Consider the following 24,744-nt stretch of genomic DNA (forward strand, 5'->3'; position numbering starts at 1 on the left):
CGGGTGCCTGTAGAAGTTCCATTTTTGGGTGGAACTTCGCTCTAAGCACACTCTGTGTGTTTAGCACTTCAGTGTTTATTCATTTCAATGGCCAGAATTAATTAAAATTCTGGCCAATGAAATAAACGCCCAAACAACAAACATTGCTAAACTTGCCTAACGGGTTTGAAAAAACGCAGCTTAGGTGAATTTTTAAGCCTGATTTTCTCCTGTCAGGAGAAAATAGGATTTTTAAAAACAGCTTACCTGTAAAATCCTTTTCTTGACATAGTACATCACGGGACACAGAGCAATAGTAGTTACTATGTGGTTATAGGCCACCTTCAGGTGATGGACACTGGCATGCTTTAAGACAAAAAGTCCACTCCCTATATAACCCCTCCCACTACTGGGAGTACCTCAGTTTTGTAGCAAAGCAATACACGTGTATACCAAAAGAAGGGAGGGACCTCTGTGTCCTGTGATGTACTTCAAAGGATTTTACAGGTAAGCCGTTTTAAAAATCCTATTTTCTTATCGTACATCACGGGACACAGAGCCATAGTAGTTACTATGTGGGATCAGAAAAGAAAGTCTGAAGACTGCCCCCATCTCTATTTACATAGCAGAAAAACAAAGGTCGCCCCGGGACTTTAAAATGAGGTGTTCATGATGATCAAAAGGTGAACAAATATATAAGTAAGAAAGTTTATTTGAATAGTAATAGCATCATCCAACACATGACATGAGCATGGGTAACAGATTAATAAAAACAGCAACATGACATAATGATCCTCTAAACCTAGTCATAATATTGTAATATTACAAATGATACAGATATACATGATACACCTCTAACTCTACGCGTTTCGCGAGCTTTCCTCGCTTCATCGGGGGCTGATGTGCATATCTGATGTCTGTAAAAAACAGATGGGGTACATATCAGAGTATAGGTTATGATTGGACAAGAGCATGAGGCCTGAACCGATCATCCCATACTTGTCAAACAATTGGCTTCAAAAGCTGATCCCGAGCAAGGGTTGGCGGGAGAATCTCCCCCGGGAGTTGAAGGGACGAGGACCACAGCAAGGAGGACCGAGGCCAGACGCCGGGCAGCCATGGCAAAGATTTGAAAAAAGAGGTGTGAACCCAAACTTCGCCCATGGATCTTGCAGGGCGTACACACTGTATGGAATATATGAGTATAAGTTTGTATGTAAAACTGGAGTAGCTATGGAATATATAAGTATACACATTCTTTTCATCTCTCCCTTTCCCTTGGTTTGTTTTGTTATACTCCAACCTAACTTGTTTTTTCCTCTCACTCTACTTTGTTGCACTTTTTCACTTCTTCACTTCTCCGTTAGATTATTTTTTCCTCACTTCTTTTCCACTTTTTTTTTTCTTTTTTCTATACCATCTCCCCCCCATGCTCTGCAGGACATTTTTGGATACCTTGCATCAGTACACACATTTTATACCCTTATTATACTGCTATCCTGGCTACCTCATACCTTGTCTGTAGGATACTTCTCAATACTGTGTATCATGTACATTACCCTACATTTTCAGGACATTGATACCTTCAATATTGTGTACCGTGTACATTACCCTATACTTCTAGGACATTGATATTTTAGCTAACCCAGTTTTTCATACATACTCATGCTTATATATTCCATAGCTACTCCAGTTTTACATACATACTTATACTCATATATTCCATACAGTGAGTACGCCCTGCAAGATCCATGAGCGAAGTTTGAGTTCACACCTCTTTTTTCAAATCTTTGCCATGCCTGCCCCGCGTCTGGCCTCGGTCCTCCTTGTTGTGGTCCCCGTCCCTTCAGCTCCCGGGGGGGAGATTATCCTGCCAACCCTTGCTCAGGATCAGCCTCTGAAGCCAATCGTTTGACAAGGCAGTATGGGATGATCGGTTCAGGCCTCATGCTCTTGTCCAATCATAACCTATACTCTAATATATACCCCATCTGTTTTTTACAGACATCAGATGCACATCAGCCCCTGATGAAGCGAGGAAAGCTTGCAAAACGTGTCGGGTTAGAGATGTATCATGTATATCTGTATCATTTTTGATATTACAATATTATAGCTATGTTTAGAGGATCATTATGTCATGTTGCTGTTTTTATGAATCTGTTACCCATGCTCATGTCATGTGTTGGATGATGCTGTTACTATTCAAATAAACTTTCTTACTTATATATTTGTATACCTTTTGATCATCATGAACACCTCATTTTAAAGTCCCAGGGGCGAACTTCGTTACTATGTGGATGTCCCATAGCAATGCCAACTTAAGGGAGGGAGACACAACAAAAGTAGGGCACTAAGAGACTAGAGGACTCATACTGCAGCCTGCAGTACACTGGAGGCTTGGTGATGCACTGTCCAGGAAGTACCAACAGCCCTGGTGGAGTGTGCTTTAATATGAAAAGGTGGATTTTTCCTTTTTAAACCATAAGCTTGAACAATCACTTGACAAATCCATTTAGAAATAGTAGATTTTGACGCTGCCTGTCCTCTTTCAGGATCTTCTGGCAACACAAATAAAACATCTATTTTACGAATCTGAGCGGTCACCTTCAAATAGACCTTGACTGCTCTCACCACATCAAGAGACTGTAGTGACCTTTCTTCCGCAGAATGAGGTTCCGGAAAAAATGAAGGCAGAATAATATTCTGGTTTAAAAGAAAACCTGACACTACCTTCGGTAGGAAATTGGGATGAGGCCGGAATACAACATTATCCTTATGAACAATCAAATATGGCTCTTTACAAGAAAGAGCAGCCAACTCTGATACTCTTCTTGCAGAAGATATGGCAACCAAAAAAACTCATTTCCTTGACAAAAAGACCAAGGGAATATGTCGTATCGGCTCAAAAGGCTGTTTCTGTAACACAGACAGGACTAAATTCAAGTCTCAAGGGTTCAGGGATGACCTAACTGGAGGATTAATTCTATTTCCCCCCCTGAATAAAGCTACGAACCAGAGAGTGTGAAACAAGTGGTCATTGAAAAAACACTGATAAGGCCGACACCTGGCCTTTGATAGTACTCAAAGCCAGTTTCATTTCTAATGCCATCTGTAGAAATTCAAGGATCCAACCTATGACATATTTCCTGGGGTGCCAACCCCTGAATTCACACCAGGAGACATATGCCTTCCAGACTCTATAGTATATGACTCTGGAGGCCGGCTTCCTAGCATTAACCAAAGTAGAAACTACTGAAGATGACAGCCCACGGTCTTTCAGAATGTGGGTCTCAATAGCCAAACTGTTAAATTTAGCGTTTGTAAGGTAGGATGGAATACCGGATCTTGCGAAAGAAGGTCTGGCCGTTATGGTAGGGTCCACGGGTCCCCTACTGTCATCTTTATAATCGCTGCATACCAAGATCTTCTGGGCCACAAGAATCACCTCCTTCCCTTCCTGCTTGATCCTGTGAAGAAGGCGCGGGAGCAGCAGAACAGGAGGGAACGCATAGATCAGTGAAAACTGATCCCATGGAAAAACCAAGGCATCTGTTGCGCATGCCATCAGATCCCTTGTCCCTGACACAAAGTTGTCGATCTTCTTGTTGAACCTGGACGCAAACAGATCCAAGTCCGGAATTCCCCATCTTTGACATATTGACCAAAAGATGTTGGGGTGAAGAGACCATTCTCCCCAGAACAACTGTTGGCGACTCAAGTAGTCCACCTGCCAATTCTCTATTCCTGGAATGAAGACTGCCGATAGACAAGCAATGTTGTCTTCTGCCCAAGATAGGATACGATTCACCTCTCTCTGGGCCGCACAACTTTTCGTGCCCCCTTGGTGATTGATATAGGCTACTGTTGTGGATTGGATTCTGACAGGACAATCCCGTAATCTGAGCGTCCAGGCCTTCAGGGCCAGGCGTGCTGCCCGAATCTCTAGAATATTGATGGGCAAGGTCATTTCTGATTTGGACCATTTTCCTTGGACAGACGCTTCTTCCAGGACTGCTCCCCAGCTCAGAAGGCTGGCATCTGTTACCACCTTCCACTGGTAGAAAGGATTTTCCTTTTTGAAGATTCTTGAATATCAACCAACTGAGGCTTTGACGCACTTTGGGGGATAAACGCATTGGGATGTCCAGGCTTGGACCTTCTTGTTCCAAGTGGACAGGATACTGTTTTGCAGCAGCCTTGAATGAAACTGCGCATAAGGAACGGCCTTGAATGAGGCCACCATCCTGCCCAACAATTTCATGCAAAATCAAATAGAAGGGTTCTTCTTTGCTTTGACCAACTGAATCAGTTCCCTTATGGAACGGATCCTTGTCTGGGGCAAAAACACCCTCTTCTGAGCTGTATCTATGATAAGACCCAAGTAATGCAATATCCTTGATGGTTTTAAAGAGGGTTTTTCTAGGTTGAGAATCCAACCTAGGTGTTCCAGGTAGCTGACTGCGGTGACCAAACTTTAGGTTTAGGTGGGTTACCGATTGATCTATCAAGAGTAGATCATCTAAGTAAGCTAGAATCTTTATACCTTGAGCCCTTAATCTGGCTAAAGGAGGAGCCAGGACCTTTGTAAACACTCGAGGTGCAGTAGCTAGACCGAAAGGCAGAGCTACAAAATGAAAATGAAGATTTTCTATCTCGAAGCGTAGCTATTTCTGGTGAGCGGGAAAAATAGGTGCATGGAGATAAGCATCCTTGATGTCAATAGACGCTAGCAGCTCTCCACCTTGTAGAATGGAGACCACTGATCGGATTGACTCCATGCGAAAGAGCGGATATTCAAAAACTGGTTTAGCTCTTTGAGATCTAAAATAGGTCTGACATTCCTGTTTGGTTTTGGTACCGTTTTGAATAAAACCCTAATCCTCGCTCTTCCAAGGGGACCACCCATATCACTTTTTGAGACAAGAGATGATCCAAAGCTAGAGAGACTTCTTTTTTTCTGGATCTCTGGGAACGTTTGATCTGAGAAAACGAGGAGACGGAAACTCTCGAAACTATGGTTTGAAACAGAGATATTAAGGAGGTCACCTCTGTCTCAACACTGTTCCTGCCAGACCCTTGAGAACTGCAGAAGTCTTCCTCCCACTCAAGCGAGTGGCACGCCCCTTCATAAGGAGGTTTTAGTATTTTGTTTAGTGGGTTTTCTCCCCCAAAACCTCTTTTGACCCTGGGGCTGACCCTGAGGTTTACCTCTTGGACCTGATGGTGGAGGCCGTCACGACTGCCTGGAGGCTGACGCTCCTGGCACTGGAAAAGCGCTTAAAATTCTTCTTAACTGGTAAAAGGGAACGTTTTCCATGAGAAATTCATTGGATGTATTTATCCAGGTCGTCCCCAAATAACAGTTCACCGTGAAATGGAAAAACTGTCTAAGAGCTTTTTGCATGGCGCTTCGGCTGACCAATTTTTCAACCATAAATTTCTATGCACATGTACCAGCCCTAGCATAAGCCATGAGGCCTGGATAATAGAATCTCTCATAGCGTCTACTGTAAAACATAATGCCTCTGAGTACCTCTTTAAACTGGTCCTTTAAGGACTGAGATACCCCGATCGCTGCCAGCGCAGGCTGAACCGCTGAACCAGCCAGCGAAATATGGTTTTTAAACAGGAATTCCAACTTTTTAGCTGTTGGATCCTTCAGCATTGTCTACTGGACAAGTCAAATTTTTGTTCACCGAGGATATAGCAGCGTCAATTGCTGGAATCTCCCATTTCTTATTAAACTCTTCCTCCATAGGATAAAGTGTTGAAAACTTTTTTGGAGAAATACATAAGCTTTTTTAGTAATGAATGGATAGGAAAAGCATTAATAGTTTGGGGAGGCTTTAGCTAACCCAAACCAGAAGTGGGCTCATCTACTGACTCCGCTACTGACAGAAAAAATGTGGAGCGGACCAATTCAGTGAGAGATTGTACCAAGAACCCTTCTTGTGAACCTGATCCTTCCATATTAGGCTCTTCAGAAGAGGAGTCACTAGCCTCTTCCTGGTCCCCTGAGAGAAATTAGTCATCTCTCGCCCCCTGTTCCTCAGTCTGAGGGTCCTGAGTAATGGACAGGGGCCTGTTATGCTTAGTCCCACTCTGGGATGCGATTAAAGCATCAATTTTTTGCTCCAAGCCTAAAATGGTTGAGGAAAAAAACCTCTTTAGTAATATATATGGGGCTGCAGTGTTAAGAGCAGCTGCAACACCTGACGTCCCTGATGGCTCATTCTGACCAGCCAAATCACTCAGGGGAGGATGCCATCTTTGAGATGGTTCTAGGTTTCCTTGTGGCTGTAGAAGTCTTTCTAGAGCCCCTTTTTGAGGTGCTTTTACCCCCCCCTTCTGACCATAGTCCGATGCACAAAGCAGAGGTACTACCAGAAGGAACGCATCCACTGATTGAGCAATAACAGCGGCAGGGCTGGACTATTAATGCTCAGCCTGATGCAATAGTAAATGTGTCAAAAGAAATGCCTGTGTCACCAAACCTCTTTCATGCCACCTTTGCACTTGTGTCCCTCCGCAGCTTGCAGCAGTAACAATGGTGCTTTTGAAAACACTATCCGGCGCTGGACGTTGGAGGACGCCAACGCCGCGCTAAGCCCCGCCCCCCTCCGTCACCTACGGCTCCCCTCCTCTTTTTAAAAAAAAAGAGCTTTCCCGCGTGAGCGCGGGCCTTTGATCCTATGGGATCGTACAGTGAGGGGGAAAAAATGGCGAGAGGGAGCCTGGAAGCCGCCGAGTAGGACAGTGTGCCTTCGTTTTTGTTTTGTTTTTTCTTGACACTTCTTCCTCGTGAAGAGGGAGAGAAAACAGCACAGGTGGGGGGTGTCTGGTGGGGAGGGAAATCCCCCCAGACTTACCGGAGGTCTGCTGCTGGCTGAAGGAAAGGAAGCTGCTGTTCTGGACACAACGTGAGCTCTCTTGGGGCAAGCATGAGCTCTATACAGCCCCCAGTGGTGAGCTCTATACAGCCCCAAGTGGTGACACATGGGCATGACAACATTCACTAAATTAAAGGAGACATTCATAAGAAAATTCAAAAATTTCTTAGAAAACTCCACTTACCTTTCCCGCCACAGTGTTTTCTGTGGTAAACCAACAAATGCAATCTTCACCCTTCACGGTGGGTTCCATTAACAAACCTTCAGGAACTGGGGACCCATGGGGAAACCCACAATCCTGGATTTGTAATAGCACCACCGCCAGTAAAACTTTATGGTCTTAATACCAAAAGTACTGGATCCCTGGGTCCAGCTCTCTAAAAAGAGAACCGTTTACAGGCAAAACCTTGTTTTTTTGGACACAAAGCCCGGGTACCATTCAATTTGGCCAAAAAGACACTTTGAATGGATCCGGCTGCATGGCAAGCCCCAGCAAGGATTGCTCCAGTGGAGCTCAGCACAGCACATCTTTACTCTTGACCAACACCTTAGACACTGGGGAAAAACTGAGGTACTCCCAGTAGTGGGAGAGGTTATATTGGGAGTGGACTTTTTGTCTTAGGGCGTGCCAGTGTCCATCACCTGAAGGTGGCCTATAACCACATAGTAACTACTATGGCTCTGTGTCCCGTGATGTACGATAAGAAACAGCATTTACAATAAACCACAGTTGCACGAAGCCTTAAAGTGGTAGTAAAGGCTGAAGGTTTTTTATCTTCATGCATTCTTTACATGGAGGGGAAAAAAAAAAAAATAACAATCCACGTGTGCTGCTCCCCCCACTAAGGATTCATGTACCCCGCAGATAAACAGATGTTTAGGAGCAGTTGGGCGTTTTTTCCATCTGTCCCTGAACTCTCCTCTATTTTATTCCTCTATTTTATCTTATCAGTACATGTACACATTTATAGTATTTTCCTAATCAGTTGAGTTCAGAAGGATTGTTTGGAAAGCAAAAAATAAATAAATAAATAAAATGCGTCCAGGACGGATGTTCTAAGACTGTAGACGCGGTAATTCGGGTTTAGCCTAATTTTCGTTTACAGGCGTTTTTCATTTTTTACTATTTGCAAAAAAAAAAAAAAAAAAAAGCTTCTAAACGCAAACGTGGCATGTAAATGCGGCAAAACAGACGTTTTTAAACGTAGTTTACGATCTGTCAGGTTAAATCATTCAGGGAAGGTTGTAAAGCGTTCTGTGTACATTAAGCCTTATACTCACCTAAGACCCCTCTCAATCCAGCGATGTGCATGGGAGCCTTGGCAGTCCTGGGTCTCTCTCTCCTTGTCTGGCTGAGACCAGCGGGCCAATGAGGAGAGGGCGGGCTGAGCAAGGGCTCTGTGTCTCTAATGGATGCATAGAGCGGGGCTTGGGAGTGAGCACGCACCAGTGCCCCCATAGCAAGCGGCTTGCTACTGGGGGCACTGGTCAGGTCAAAGAGGAGGAGCCAGGAGCTCCGGTGGGGGCCTATGAAGAGGAAGATTGGGGCTGCTCTGTGCAAAATCATTGCACAGAGCAGGTAAGTATGACATGGCATTAAAATAAAAATGAACCTTTAATATATTTCTAAAGTATAAAAAATTATAATAGTATTGTAAAATAAAAAGTTTACACAAACCACAACAATGAACTCTCTGCCTTCTTTTGATCTGTTATATATTCAGTTGAATTCAATGGTGAATACACTGTTATACCTGTTGTAAGAGTGCAAAAAAACAAAAAAACAAAACCTGTTGATCCTGCCAGAAATCGTGTGAGCTAATAACTACCTATGCTTTCTCTGTGTATATGGCTAGGTTATGGAGATGGGGGGGGGGGGGGTAGGAAGAGAACAGTGAACTTCATAATCCATCAGAAATCAGGTAGGGCTGGCAACACGTACTTTGAAATTCAGAGCTGAAAATGCAAAGGTTTTCATTTTAACCCATTGCTGCTAGCGTCACACAGATTTGCAGCATCATGGAAGTGAGCATTCTTTCAAGGAGTTGCATTTAGTATACAGTATGTGCATCAGTGTTTGCTCAGGAAGCTCGTTCCAAGCACAAAGGCCAAGGTGTCGCTGACAGCTCTGAGTCTCATACCACTGTTGGTAGCCAGGAGGACTAGTTCCAGATCATGTTATTGGTTATGATACTGACCAATCAGTCCCTGTACAGTCTTTCCCCTCCAGAATAGAGAAAAAAATACATTGCAACTCTCTCGCTTTGTCAGAAGAGGAGAATGTAAAAAAAAAAAAAATAAATAAATAATATATAAATAAAGAAAATCAGGGGATATCAATTACCATTTACCAGCAAATGAAGATCCAATTTATTATGAAAAAGTATACATTTACTTGAATACACTATGTAGTTGCAGTGATATGTACAGTTTTACTAAAACACAAAAACTGTATTCAGGTGTTTTAACATCAGGGCCAGTTTATCATCATTAGGGCCAGTTCATATCAGAACACGGTAAGACCCCTTTCACGCTGAGTCACTTTATAGGCCCTACATCGCTAAAAAATAGCGCCTGCATAGCGCCGGTAAAGCGCCTCTCCTGTCTCTCCAATGTGAAAGCCCAAGGGCTTCCACACTGGAGCGGTGCGCTGGCAGGATGCTAAAAAAAAAGTCCTGCTAGCAGCATCTTTGGAGCGGTGTATACACCGCTCCTAAACCACTCCTGCCCATTGACCTGAATGGGCACCGCTGCCGAACCGCCGATGCAGCGGGTCGTTTTAACCCTTTTTGGCCGCTAGCGGGGGTTAAAACCGCCCCACTAGAAGTCGAAAAACCCCGCAACCGACGCCCCAGTGTGAAAGGGGCCTTAGGGAAACCCGCCTTCCGTGCGCGTTTTCTACATCGCTCTCAAAATGCACTGCAGTTCCGACCTGCAGAAGGAGTTAATGTTAAAGTGATTGTAAAGTGTTATTTTCATAGAAAAAACAAAACAAATGAGAAACACCTGCTCTGTTGCAGTGGATTTGCACAGAGAAGCCTGGGTCCTCTTCTCGGGTCCCCTCTTTGGTGCTCCTGGCCCCTCCCTTCTGTCCAGTGCCCCCATAACAAGCAGCCTGCTATGGGGGCACCCGAGCCGAGTCACAGCTCCCTGTGTCCATTAAGACACGGAGTCGTGGTCCAGCCCCCTCCCCTCTCTCTCCTGATTGGCTAACTGATTTTTATTGACAGCAGCAGGAGCCAATGGCATCACTGCTGTGTCTCAGCCAATCAGGAGGGAGAGTCTCGGACAGCCGAGACACTCATGGACATCGCTGGACAGAGATGGGGCTCAGGTAAGTACTAGGGGGGCTGCTGCAGCAGAAGGCTTTTTTATCTTAATGCATAGACCGTACCTTTGGTGCGGTCTGGCATGATTTCAGCCCATTCAAATGAATAAGCTGAAATTACACTGCACCCAGATCGCACATGAAATCGCACAGTGCGTTACTGTGCGATTGATGTGAACCAGCCCTTAAATGAAGATGACTGGAGGAGCAGTGTCTACTTCAGAGACTTTTAGCTTCCAGGGGCATCAGCCAGGTATGGTAAAAACAGTTACATTGGTCCAAGCTGGATCAATGTACCCATGTATAAAATACAGATACATGGAATTATTCTTTAAGGGGGTCAAGAGGAAGGTAGTACACTACGGTAGCACACTACGTTTCTACACACATTTGAAAAAAAATGTAGCTTACCTAAAATCCCCTCTTGCACATTTCCTCCATGAGCTCCCAAACATCTCCCTCCCCTCACTTCTATTTGTCTGGAATGAGCAGTACACTCAAGTTGTAGTCATATGCACTGCTCTATGTAGAATACACATCCCATAGTCCATCTTAGGAGCGAGCATGCGAGGGTGGCTAGGGTCCTACTTACAGTGAGACTATGGAGAACGAACATAGACAGCCTCCAACAGGAAGTCAGATCACAGCAATTTAAAAAAAAAAAAAAAAAAAAAAAAAAAAAAAAAAAGATACATTTGGAAATTTGGAGAAGGCAGAGAGCAAAGAAAAGCACATCTGAGTGAATACATACTTGGATAGATAGTTTTTTTTTTTCTTTAAACCAGGGTTTAGTGTCAATTTACCACAATGGAAATGATTTACTAAAGGAAAAGACACTGTTCTCTTTGCAGAGTGACTATTCACTGGGCTTAGTCAATAAGATAACACAGACTTCAGATCAATCAATCAACCAACCAGTCATATGATAACCAAATCCATTTTTAAAAAATTCCTTCACATATTGTTTATGTCAAGTGAGCACAGGTCACATTCACGCACATTTTAAGAGGGAAGTTTCAGGGAAAAAAAAAAAAACATTTTAATAAGGAACTTTGAAGCAAAATAAGGGTCAGTGCCCATCTGCAGCCTCACCGTTGCCATCAATGAAGTCTGATCAATGCCCATCTGCTGTCTCAAAAGTGCCATCAATGCAGCAGCCTCACCATTGCCATCAGTGCAGCAGCCTCACCATTGCCATCAGTGCAGCCTGATCAATGCCCATCTGCAGCCTAGAGGTGACAGGCAGGGGGGCGGGACGAGCGCCGACAGATTACATACAGTGAGAATCTCCTATGATGGACAGAACAGTGGTCCAATGCCGGCCCAGGAGACGGGACTTCCTATTACAGAGGCCGCCAAGTAAACAGGAGATTCTCACTGTATATAATCTGACGGCGCTTGTCCCGCCCCCTCCGAGGCAGCTAAAATTTAAGTATTGGCGTATAACACGCACACGCTTTTTGCACCCGATTTTCAGGGTGAAAAAGGGCGTGTTATACGCCAATAAATACAGTAATTATTATCCTTGCTACCCACTTCTTTAAACACATCAATACTGGGCACTTTCGCCCCCTTTCCTCCCAGGCCAATTTTCAGCTTTCAGCGCTCCCGCATTTTCAATGACAATTGCGCGGTCATGCTACGCTGTTGCCCAAATGAAATTTTTATCATTTTGTTCACACAAATAGAGCTTTCTTTTGGTGGTATTTATTCATGACTCCGTTTTTTATTCTTTGCGATATAAGCGAAAAAAGAGCGGAAATATGGAAATAAAAACAATATTTTCTTTATTCTATTTTAAAAGAAATACCGAGGAAATACTGAGGAAAGTCACAGCCCTACAAGATCATTTTTCATACAAATACATAGTACAGCAGGAACAGATCAGTAATTTGAATTATTGGGGTAACAAACACTTTAAAGCTGGTCATTCGAGCCTAAAAAAAAAAAAAAATAAAAAAAAAAAGAGAAATCCATAAATTCTCCCATAGATGGTAAACAGCGTACAGGTAGTCCCCGAGTTACAAACATACAACTCATACTTACAAAACGGAGGGAGACAACAGGAAGTGAGAGGAAATCTACACCATGGAAGGGGAATTCACTCCTGTAAGAGTTATTATGGGAAAAAGGTGTCTCCACTGAAGCTTTATCAACAATCCTTGTTTCCACAACAACCCAAAATTTTCAACATCAATTTGACACAGGGGAAGAAAGTGAGGTGAAATCTTCTGATCAGGGGCACAGACAGTAAACAAACCTTACAGGGGTGTTCACCCTTCCCTATGCTATCCAAAAAATACTAAAATTTTTTTGGGCTGGCTGGAGTTACACTTAACAGCTTAAAGACTGCCCCACAAACATATACTGCAGCAGGGCGGCCCTTTAGCGCGAAATCACATACCTGTACATGATTTTTTTCTTCTAGGGGGTGCACGTGCGCCACCGGTGACCCGCTTCTGCTGCAATTGGACACAGTGGGAGCCAATCAGTGGCTGAGATGGACCCGCCAATCGTTCCCAAGGCAGGCAGAACAGCAATCTGTCCATGTAAACAAGGCAGATTGCTGTTCTGGGACAGGAGAAGACAAAGATCTTGTGTTTCTGCACCAGGAATATGGATCACTGTCTTCTTACAGTACAAGCCCCCCCCCAACACAGTTAGAAAGCACTCCCTAGAGACACTTGTCAGTGTGAGGCAAGGAGAGCTGATAAACGGCATCTCCTTGTTTACAGGTGATCAGCTGTGATTGGACACAGCTGATCACATGGGTAAAGAGCCACGTCATCAGCTATTTACCGAGATTGGGGTTGCGCCGTGTCCCAGGGACACAGGGTGCCCACGATCGCTGCGTTCTCAGATGGTGCGTGATTGCAGCGAGACTGGGTGACGTCATATGACGTCGGCCCAGAACAAGAGGATCCCACCAACTGCAATTTGTCTATACGGCAGGCAGGAGGCAGTTAATAGCAGGTTTTCTATTTAAAAAGCTCACTCTGCTCTCCTCATTGCGCGGGCTCCCATCTTCAGTGTGGGCATCTAAAGCCCACTCGTTGCTCCTTCCGGGATATGGTGCTGCTGGCTCTTGATCTTGCGCATGCGCAGGGCGTACAATGCGCGGCGCACTAATTGAAGTGGAGGATGCATTCTATGCATTGAGGTGAAAAACCTGTTGCAGTGCAGCAGCCCCCCAGCGCCCCCTTTTTACTTACCTGAACCCTCTTTTTCTCTCGCCAGGGGCGAGCACACCAGCTCTGGCCGATGTCTCGATTGGCTAGATTGATAGCAGCGCAGCCATTGGCTCCTGCTGCTGTCAATCAAATCCAATGATGCGGGCGCTGGGGGGCGGGGCCAAGTCCGGCATTCGTGCCTGTGGACGCAAATGCTGGACTCGGGAGCGCACCCACAAGGTAACCCCTCGGGGAAGCGCTTCCTCGAGGGGGTTATCTGATGCGGGGAGGAGCCACGAGAGCAGCCGGGGGACCCCAGAAGAGCAGGTTCGGGGCCACTCTGTGCAAAACGAGCTGCACAGTGGGGGCAAGTTTGATATGTTTGTTATTTTAAAATAAAAAAAAAAAAAAAAAAATATATAAAAAAAAAAATTAACCCTTACAATCACTTTAAACAACGTCCCGTGTACGTGAAACTTAAGTTGTCTCCTTATTAGAATAAAGAAATTATCCTCCTTTTCACACAGCTTCTTATCAGGTTGGATCTTATTCACAAAAGTGATTATTTACTAAACAATCATCTGCAAAGTTTATAATAAAATAATGAAGTTTGGCAACAATTCTATCTCCCTACCTGCCTTGTATTTAATGGGGCAATTCTAAATAAATACCTTTTTCTCTATGAAAACCATCTTTGTTAAATCCAGATGTGACTTGTTTTCATATAATTAGAAAAATATTGAAGAGGAAACTATTTAAGAGGCTAATCCTGAAGGTCTCTGCCACATCCCAAGAAAATGTAGAAAGAGAAAAATGCCCCAAAGGGATAGTACGGGCAGGGAACCAACACAGGATCGATCGACAATAGATACAAAAGAAATCTAAAAATACACATTTTATTCAGTATATAAAAATATCAACATCTAAAAACATTTGTGAAAATGGTAACAGGAATATAGCAATACAGCTGCTAGATGCTGCAACGAGCAGAGAACCAAAGGTTAGAAGCAAATTGTATCTGCAACAAAAAACCCTACATGTTTCGAAAAATACAAAAAGATTTATGTACTTCGTTCTTCAGGGGTTCAGGCAAAGCGTGCTGTTATATTTAAATCGCATATTCCTCTACAGTGAAGATGATACACAGCAATAGTATAAGCAGATGGATTCCCACGTCCGGAGGTCCACTAGGTTGGATTATAACTCTAGGGCAGGGATATGCAATTAGCGGACCTCCAGCTGTTGCAAAACTACAAGTCCCATCATGCCTCTGCCTCTGGGTGTCATGCTTCTGGCTGTCAGAGTCTTGCTATGCCTCATGGGACTTATAGTTCTGCAACAGCTGGAGGTCCGCTAATTGCATATCCCTGCTCTAAGGTGACCCCAATAAGTTGGAACTCACCACCCTCTTCAATATACGGCAAGTTTAGATGTGAGACAAGTCTACTTGAGGCTAAGGGTGAACTGTACCCCCAGGGTGGAGCAGCAGGTCAGAGCTCACAGGAACCGCCAAAAAGACACAGGGTGCAAATCTTTTTCTGGATAATCCTCTCACATCCATGCAGGGGTAATGCTCATCTCAGCTGTGCAGCTGCAGAGTCACTGCTCGCTGCAGCATCTAGCAGCTGTATTTCTATATTCCTGTTCCCATTTTCACAAATGTTTTTGGATGTTGATATTTTTGTATACTGAATAAAATTTGTACCGGTATTTTTATATTTCTTTTGTATCTATTGTCTATCGATCCTGTGTTGGTTGCCTGCCCGTACTATCCCTTTGGGGCATTTTTTTCTTTCTATGTTTACATATAAATTTGGCATCCCTCTATTAGTCAAAGTTAAATTAGGCCTGAGCCAAGTGATATAAACCGTAAAATATGGCACCATGACTGCTATGCATTTCAATGAGAAATTTTTAAGCCAAGCTATTCCTATAGAGAGATGCCCAATTAGTATAAAACAAGTGGAATGTGGGTGAGCCAAGATGGTTTTCATATAGAACTTGCTTGGTTTCTTATTTGGAATTTCCCATTGAAATGCATGGATGACAGGGTGAGAAGTGTGGTGCCATATATGACTTGGCTCAGACCAAATTAAACTTTTCAATATAGAGAGATGCCCAGTTAGTATAAAACAAGTAGAATTTGGGTGAGCAAAGATGGTTTTCATATTGGAATAGCTTGGCTTCTCATTCAAAATTTCCCATTGGAATGTATGGCTGTCATGCTGCCATATTTTTAGATTTATATCACTTGGCTCAGGCCTAATTGAACTTTGACTAATAGAGGGATGCCCAGCTATATGAAAACAAGTCACATCTGGGTGAGCCAAGATGGTTTTCATAGAGAAAAAGAACTTCTAACTTCTGCATCTGAATAAGAAGCTAGGTGAATAAGCCAATAAAGACTTCAGCATGATAAAGAAAATCACAAATTTTGCTTTGTCCCCAGAAAAGTAATAGGAGGGAAAATCTTCCAATGGAGAAACTAGTTCTGGTGACCTGGGGGGCCCCAAGGAATTCCCTTCATTTGCAGGGATTTCCTCACAATTTTGCCTACAGTTCTAACTTAAAGGAGTACAGCCAAAGCTTGTTTGGCTGTACTTCTCCTGTGGATAACAGAAGTGCAGTTTGTTCGGCACTCCTGTGACCCGTTGAAGCCCGCTGTCTGATGATGTCACAGAGCCAGACCAGGCTCGGGCAAGATCGCAACAATGAAGTCGGGAACCACCCACATGCCTGGATCGGCACCCGGATCAGCCTCTCGAACTTGCCCCCCTTCCACAGCCCAGTGCTCCACTGACTGAGGAGGAGGCAGAGCAGAGAGCTGCTGAGTGATAGTCAGCAGCTCTATGCTTAGGAAGCTCTGAGAACCGAGCGATTGGCGGTGTTAGAGGCGGTGGGGGACAGATGGAGCACCTAGGCAAGTATAAATGTGCAAAAAAAAAAAAAAAAGTCCATACTTCTCTTTTAAACTAAAATCAGGACCTGAACTGTAGGACTTCAGTGTGATTTGCACCAAAAGTTCTGGAAAAAAAAGCCATTCTGAGCAGCCAGGAAAATCAATGGTCACCCTGCTAAAGCTTCCAGTAAATATTTGCCTGTGTGCTTAATTGTTAATGGGAACTGTCATGAAAGAATACCGGAAGTGAGGGAGTCATTGCTAACCTTCTCTGTTGATGGTTATTCCATAGCTTTCTCTTCAACACTATCTGAGTCACCAACACAAAACAAGTTTAGGACATAAGAGGTTCTGACATTTTCTGGCACTAATTTTCAGCACTCTTCTTCTGGGTCTCAGACTCAAAAGTACCAATGTCAGGCTCCGCCAGGCATCTAGCATTTTCAGCAGAAGGTAAAGCAGCTGGTAGCCACTATACTTTTCTCATGACGAGTATGATGACATGGCCTCTATAAACGTGACTAGATGGGCAAAGGTCAGAACACCCCACTGTTACCAGCAACAAGGTCATGTATAGCAGTGGGATGGACTGATTTAACATTGATATGGTTTGACAAATAATGGAAGCCCTGGCCAGTTACATTGCGTTCTCAATTTTGAATGGCAGTACAGCAGCCTGTAAAAAAAAAATTGGCACATCACCTCTTGTATAGTGAAAATAAAACTTATACTATCTCTTTAGAAAATAAATGCCACACCTTTTCTTTTCTCAATGACAGCCAAGCCCTGCGCAAAGCACTGAATCATCCCGTTCTTTCCAGGGCATGACGTCACTCTGACATTCCTATATACTTTATCATACGGCTACATATCCTAGAAACACAACATTGAAACACAGGGCCAAATTCTGACAGAAAATTCAGCTGGAGCAGTGGTATGCCTCACTTGAAGTTAACCTGTTATCAAAATATATCTAAAATTAAAAAGTTATTAAACCCTCCATGTGAAACCGATGTAGCAGCATACCTTAGCTCTCGCATTTCAGTGTGCATTTTGTTGACAGCCTGTCATTTCTTTTACATTCAGCCTGTATAGATTCTCTCTCTCCCATTACTGACAGTAGGTGGCTCCACCCCCTTGTCGGCACCCCTGGGCCACCCTTAAATGTGTGCTTCAGCCAGGACTACATCCCGATAGGCTGGCAGCTCCACAGCTCTGAGCTCATAGCAATGCCTCCAGCGGCTTTTCCCGAGACAATGTTTTCAACAGAAGATAATCAGCGATGCTGTGAAGGCTGAAATGTTACAGTGTGGGAAAAAAAAAAAAAAGGAAAATCTAATTTTTTTTTTTATTTAAAATTAGATTTTTTTAGTTTTTTAATAAAAAATGTATTTTAATAAAATGCTTTTGGAGTAAAAATCTATCTAAAGAGATAGTTTTCGATTTAAGGTACATTAATAATTGTTTATTCAGCATGAAATGGAGCTTAATTACTGTATGTAGCATAAGGCTACATATTCTGCAATATTTACATTTTGGTAAACTCATTCAATGAATCCAAGCTCCGAAAGCTGAGATAACATGCACTGTGCACTGGCAAGGTTATTGTTTTAATTACCGTATTTATCGGCGTATAACACGCGCCCCAAGTTTAGGAGGGAATTTTAAGGAAAAAAAAAAAAAAAAAAAAAAAAAAAAAACTTACATTTAAATGCCCATCAATGCAGCCTTATCAGTGTCCATCTGCAGCCTTGTATCATTGCAGCCTTTGCCTAGACTCATTGCAGGCTATTTAAAATTGGCACCGATCTCCGCTGATTGTGAGCGGAGCGAGCGCCGCCGACATACACAAAGCCGAGAGTACTCGGCTCCTCTCACAGTCCTGCCCCTATGATGGACATAACACAGGTCCAATGGCGGGACTGTGTGCGGAGCCGAGCCTAGTCGAGTACACTCGGCTTTGTGTATGACGGCGGCGCTCGCTCCGCTCACAATCAGCGGAGATCGACGTATAACACGCACCCACAATTTTCCCCTGATTTTTGCGTGTTATACGCCGATAAATATGGTAAATAAAAGAAATTGAGTAGTTCCCTAACTATGTGTGATTAGCCTAAAATCGGTTCGGATATCGATGTTTTACTAACATGACAGCTTATTTTTCTAAATAGGAAACCTTCATTTAGTTTTCAAATATTAAAGATTCTAACTACCAACAAGAATAAGTCCTTACAGTTAAAGAGCACCTGACATTTCAGATCCATTATGGCAGCGCTTGTTAGCGGCCATCCACTTACCTGCTGCCGCCACGTCCCTCACCTTGTTGTGTCACTGCCGCATCACCAGCCCTCCTATGAAAGTGAATGGGACTGTCGGTGAGTCAACAGCGGGTCAGAGGAGGAGCCACTGCGGGACAGAGATGACAGTTGCTCTTCAAAAATTATGATTTTAATCAAGTTGATTTAAATCAAGCATTTTTACTAGCAATTTAAAATTGACTTGATTTAAATCAAATCCACCATGGAATGTTAGTTCCCTGAACCTCCTGTTCAAGCAAGTAGCAATGAGCTCAGGCATGTTCAACCACGAGTCTAAAGCCTGAGCGATCCTGCCAGGAAGCTGTCCAAGTGGATAGCCAATCATAGGCAGCAAAGTCATTCACTGTCCTGCAACCACATATGTAAACAGGCAGTGCAGGGAGCTAAAGAGCGATGCATTTTTACAACTTTAACGTGATTAAGTCAAGTCGTTTATTAACAAACATGTTATACTTACCTACTCTGTGCAGTGGTATTGTACAGAGCTGCCATGAACCTCCTCTTCTGGGGTCCCCCGCCAGCGCTCCAGGTCGTTCCTCTTCTTGGTGCGCCACTATGGGAAGATGCTTCCTATGGGGGGGCACACCTGCGGGCTCGCTCTCAAGACAGATTGTGGGGTTTATTTACTAAAGCTAGAGAGTGCAAAATCAGTCACACTTCTGCAGGGAAACCAATTAGCTTCCAGGTTTTATTGCCAAATCTTAAACAAGCTGAGGTTAGAAGCTGATTGGTTTCTCTGCAGAAGTGTGACTGATTTTGCCTTCTCTAGCTTTAGTAAATAAACCTCACTGTCTGTATTTGACGTCTCCGAACTCACACTGTCTGTGTTCTGGATGCCAAATTGGGAGCAGCTGCTGAGACCCAGTAGACATAAATGGGACTCCCTGCAAAGAAAACCTGGGAAAATACAGCCCTTCACACGAAAATACATTAAGTACGCCGTGTGAATAAGGCCTTTGTAATTTTTTAGTCACAGTTATCAACAATTTTTAGAGGTACCTTATCCAATTCTTCTCTGCACACGGCGCAGTACTTCTGTTCACACAGCACCCTCATCTTGGTGGAGCAGCGGTAGCAGATGGGATGGTCACATTTGCCCACAGCGTATACATCCAGCTCCTGACAGCACAACACACAACTTCTCTCCAGATCCAAGGTGTTCACTGACTTTGATGCCATGGCTGTCTCAAGAGGAACAAATACCGTACTACTAGTCACAAAGAAGGAAATACTGATCCAAAGTTATAGTCTTTAAGATACTGCGTGTATATATAAGGTGAGATTAGTGGTTATTGGCAGAATTTGGCTACAACTAGTGGATGGGAGACACTGGAAAAGTGAAATGCAGTCAATTCCAAACAGAGAGGATACAGTAAAATAGGAATGGTGCAATAACGAGATCAGTATAAAGTAATACAAAGTTAGTCTTATTGGGTGAAAAAAAAAAAGGAAGAGCGACTGTGTGACTTGAGGTATCTAGTGAAGAGTGTGAGCCACAAATAATACCAGACTGGTCGTCAAGAATTAATGAAACCTCCAAAAGTATTAAAAGGTTAGATGAAGAACGGTGAAAAGTGACCCTGATGAATATAAAGTATCACCCTGGAAAACTTCTGGAGGGGAAGCTCTGGGCAGCAGGGAGTGAGACTATGAAATCGGATTATAAAAAAAAAAAAAAAAAAAAAAAATGGTTGTTTATAGAGGTAAAATAAAATGTAAGACTATGAAATCTAAGTCTAAATTTAAGACTGGAAGGGCAGATGAGAACAGTGATACTAGGGGCTGTAAGGGGATTAAATGAAAAATACTGAAGGAAGATTAGGATGTGGGCAGGGACTGCGTATGTAAAGTGCAGGTTGTGAAACTTTGGAAGAATGGACAGAGGAGAGCGGAAATTGAGGTAGGAGGGCCCAGAAAGTTGGCTGTTGTATTAAATGGTGTTTCTAGTTCCGCTCTAACCCTAGAGGATTCTGGGAGATCAGGAGTACAGGGAGTAGCACTGGCCCCAGAGGATTCTGTAGGAGTCAAGTACAGAGAGCAGTACTGGCCACTAAATTCTGGAACTGCAGAGTTCAGGACGCAGGACTAGCCACAGAGGATTCTGGAAGAGCGGAGTACAAGGAACAGGACTGGCCACTAAATTCTGGAAGAGCAGACTTCAGGGAGCAGGACTGGCCACAGAAGATTCTGAGAGAGACAAGTACAGGGGACAGGACTGGCCACTAAGAATTCTGGGAGATGAGAGTACAGGGAGTGGGATTAGCCACAGATGATTCTGGAAGAGCTGAGTACAGGGAGCAAGACTGGCCACTAAGAATTCTGGCAAGTTAAGGGAGTAAGACCAGCCACAGAGGATTCTGGGAGATCAGAGTAGAGGGAGCGGGATTGGCCCAGGAGGATTCTGGAAGAGCTGAGTACAGGGAGCAGAACTGGCCACTAAGAATTCTGGGCGATCAGAGTACAGCAAGTAGGGCTGGTTCCAGAGGATTCTGGGAGAGACAAGTACAGGGGGCAGGACTGGCCGCTAAGAATTCTGGGAGATGAGTACAGAGATTAGGACTGGCCACAGAGGATTCTGGGGATCAGAGTACAGGGAGCGGGATTAGCCCCTGAGGATTCTGGGAGATGAGTAAAGGGAGCAGGACTGGCCACGGAGGATTCTGGAAGAGCCGAGTACAGGGAGCGGGATTATCCCCAAAGAATTCTGGGAGATGAGTACAGGGAGTAGGACTGGCCACAGAGGATTCTGGGAGATGAGTACAGGGAGTAGGACTGGCTACAGAGGATTCTGGGGATCAGAGTACAGGGAGCGGGATTAGCCCCAGAGGGTTCTGGGAGATGAGTACAGGGAGCGGGATTAACCCCAGAGGATTCTGGGGGATGAGTACAGGGAGCGGGATTAACCCCAGAGGATTCTGGGGGATGAGTACAGGGAGCGGGATTAACCCCAGAGGATTCTGGGGGATGAGTACAGGGAGCGGGATTAACCCCAGAGGATTCTGGGGGATGAGTACAGGGAGCGGGATTAACCCCAGAGGATTCTGGGGGATGAGTACAGGGAGCGGGATTAACCCCAGAGGATTCTGGGGATCAGAGTACAGGGAGCGGGATTAGCCCCAGAGGGATCTGGGAGATAAGTACAGGGAGCGGGATTAGCCCCAGAGAGTTCTGGGAGATGAGTACAGGGGGCGGGATTAGCCCCAGAGGGTTCTGGGAGATGAGTACAGGGAGCGGTATTAGCCCCAGAGGGTTCTGGGAGATGAGTACAGGGAGCGGGGTTAACCCCAGAGGATTCTGGGGGATGAGTACAGGGAGCAGGACTGGCCACGGAGGATTCTGGAAGAGCCGAGTACAGGGAGCGGGATAAGCCCCAGAGGATTCTGGTAAAACTGTGGTAGACTGTAAAGGAATTTCGAGGGAATCTAGTACAGCGAGCAGAACTAACTGCAAAGGATTCTGGGAGAGCCAAGTTCAGGGAGCTGGTCTGGCCGCACAGGATTCTGGGAAAGCTGTGGCAGGCAGTAGGTCTCCAGCAGCAGAGGATTCTGGGAGAGCCGTGTATGGGGAACCAGTCAGGCCTCAGAAGATCCCTCGAGCACAGGGTGCAGAACAGGCCGCAGAGGATTCTGGGAGAGCTGAGTACAGGGAGGTCTGGTGGCAAAGGATTGTGGGAGAGCTGTGGTGGGTAGCAGTAGGTTTCGGGCCGCAGAGGATTCTGGGTAAGTTGTGGCGGGCGGTAGGTCTCCGGCCGTACGGAGTTCTGGAAGCTCTGGGCCGGCTGTGGGAGCCGCAGAGGATTCTGGGAGCTCCGGCGATGTTAGGACGCGGCTGCCGCGGTGGAGTCCCACGAATTCACAACCCGCCTTCCCACAGACGAGCCTAAGAGCGAGCACACGAGACCGGCTAAGGAAACGTCACCCACCTGCCGCTCCACGCCGGAAGCGCGCCATAGAGTCCAGCGGAATCGGGTACCAGAGCGCCACTGCAGGCGACGCTCTGTGCGCGCCGGAGGTCTGAAACTCGCTTATCTCTGTCAGACTTCAGCTTTCTCTCCTCTCACAGGGAGGTGACACACACACACACACACAGTACTCAGGTGAATGGGGACGCTAACACCGGCTGTGTTGTCAAAAAGAACCAGTTATGACGGTTTATGTGGCAGTATGAATGATTACAACATGGAGAGGAAGACTGGGGACACAAAATCCAAAAATGCAGCAATAAGGAGGAAGTGTGTGTGTGGGGGGGCTGATTTTTCATGTTTATTTCTATAATTATTATTTTTTTCATCTCTTTCTGATTGTGCAATGAGGCCCCTTGTGGCAGTGCAGGTTTTTTTTTTTTTTTTTTAGACAGTAGGCCCAAATTAGGTTTAGGCCCCTTTCACACTTGTGTGACTTTGGAGATCAGAGTTGCATGACAAGTCCTTCCCAAAGATGATCATTCATATCTGTGCAACTTCAAGTCACACCAATTTCAAAGCAGTCCCTGTACTAACTACTTTGGTCCGACTGATGGGAGTTGAGGTCTATAGTCCTCAAGTTTACACAGGAATTCCCTGAAATCACGGTTAAGTCATTCAACTTTCAAGTCGCGGCAATGTGAAAGGGGCCTTAAGTGGAGTACACACTATAAGAAAATCGGGCGAACGTTCGTCCGATTTCCCTCGATGTTTCACGGCAAATTGGAACCGATTGAAAGAAAATTCGTACGAAAATTCTTACGAACATTCTCGTACGACAAAGGCGTTTTTTTGTTGTTTATTGTCTCTGATCATTCACAGTCTTTCTTTTCTGATCTTTCTTGTACGAAAATCGTACTAAAACGTTACACCGCTTGCCGACCAGCCGCTGTCATTTTACTGCGGCAGGTCCGCATGATCCCGCTGCCATCGTAGCTATACATTGGCTTGCGGGATTGGGATAGCAGGCGCGCACCCGCTGCACAGCAGGGGTGCCGATGCTCATGGTCGACTGTCACAAAGACCGCCGGCCACGAGCGATCGGGGGCATGAGAGGCAGAACAGGGACGTGTGTGTAAACACATAAATCCCCGTTCTGTTCTGAGAGGCGTGACAGATGATGAGTTCCTATTAGCTAGGAACCAGAATCTGTCATTTCCTCTAGGTCAGTCCCCTCCCCCTACAGTTAGAAATACACACAGAGAACACAGTTAACCCCTTGATCGCCCCTTAGTGTTAACCCCTTCCCTGAATGTGACATTTTTGCAGTAATCAGTGCATTTTTATAGCACTGATCGCTGTATAAATGACAATGGTCCCAAAAACGTGTCCGACATAATGGTGCAGTCCTGATAAAAATCGCCGCCATTACTAGTAAAAAAAAAAAAAAAAATAATAAAAATGCTATAAATCTATCCCCTATTTTGTAGACGTTATAACTTTTGCGCAAACCAATCAATATATGCTTATTGCGATTTTTTTTTTTTAACCAAAAATATGTAGAAGAATATATATCGGTCTAAACTGAGAAAAAAATTAGCTTTTTTTAAAAAAAAAAAATTGGGATATTTATTATAGCAAGAAGTACAAAATATTGTGTTTTTTTTTTTTTTTTTTTTTCAAAATTGTCGCTCTTTTTTTGTTTATAGCACAAAAAATAAAAACCGCAGAGGCGATTAAATACCACCAAAAGAAAGCTCTATTTGTGGGAAAAAAGGACGTCAGTTTTGTTTAGATACAGCCCCAGAGCTGTATTGCAAAAAAATGGCCCGGTCATTCAGCAGTCAAATCTTCCGGGGCTGAAGTGGTTAAACTAAAATCGTTCGCTCTGTTCACGTGCAAGAAAAAATTTGTATCTGGCTCAGCCCTTCCTTCTCTGAGCTGGCTGCTCAGCTGTCAGCTCTCATCTCTCTCCACAGTTAACCAGCTGTTGTGGATCTGCTCGTCAGTCCCGCCTACTTAAAGATCTCCAGCTCACTTCATTCCTGCCTTCGCCTTGGTCACATCACAAGAAACCATCTCCTGCGTTCCTGTTTAAAGCTGACATCCCTTCTGGCTCCTTATCTTGCTTACTGTTCCTCTACTTGGATGCCTGACTTCTGGCCTGGCTGATTACCCAATCTGGTTACTGAACTCTGGCTTGGCTGACTACCCGATCCGGTTCCTGGACTCTGGCTATGCTTTGACTATGCTTACTCT

General features: G+C 44.5%; 1 protein-coding gene across 1 annotated transcript in view; it reads right to left on the reverse strand.

The window, feature by feature from the left end:
• Positions 1–22,645, reverse strand: part of ZNF598 (zinc finger protein 598, E3 ubiquitin ligase) — a 59,483-nt gene extending 36,838 nt beyond the window's left edge. The window contains exons 1-2 of the mRNA XM_073636464.1: positions 22,507–22,645; positions 19,584–19,765 (exon numbers count right to left, since the gene is read on the reverse strand). Of these exons, the coding sequence (XP_073492565.1) occupies positions 19,584–19,765; positions 22,507–22,534 (210 nt within the window). The 5' untranslated portion in view covers positions 22,535–22,645. The remainder of the gene's footprint in view (positions 1–19,583; positions 19,766–22,506) is intronic.
• Between the last annotated feature and the right edge of the window lie 2,099 nt (positions 22,646–24,744).

The sequence above is a fragment of the Aquarana catesbeiana genome, linkage group LG06, assembly GCF_042186555.1.
Source record: "Aquarana catesbeiana isolate 2022-GZ linkage group LG06, ASM4218655v1, whole genome shotgun sequence".
Classification (NCBI taxonomy): domain Eukaryota; kingdom Metazoa; phylum Chordata; class Amphibia; order Anura; family Ranidae; genus Aquarana; species Aquarana catesbeiana.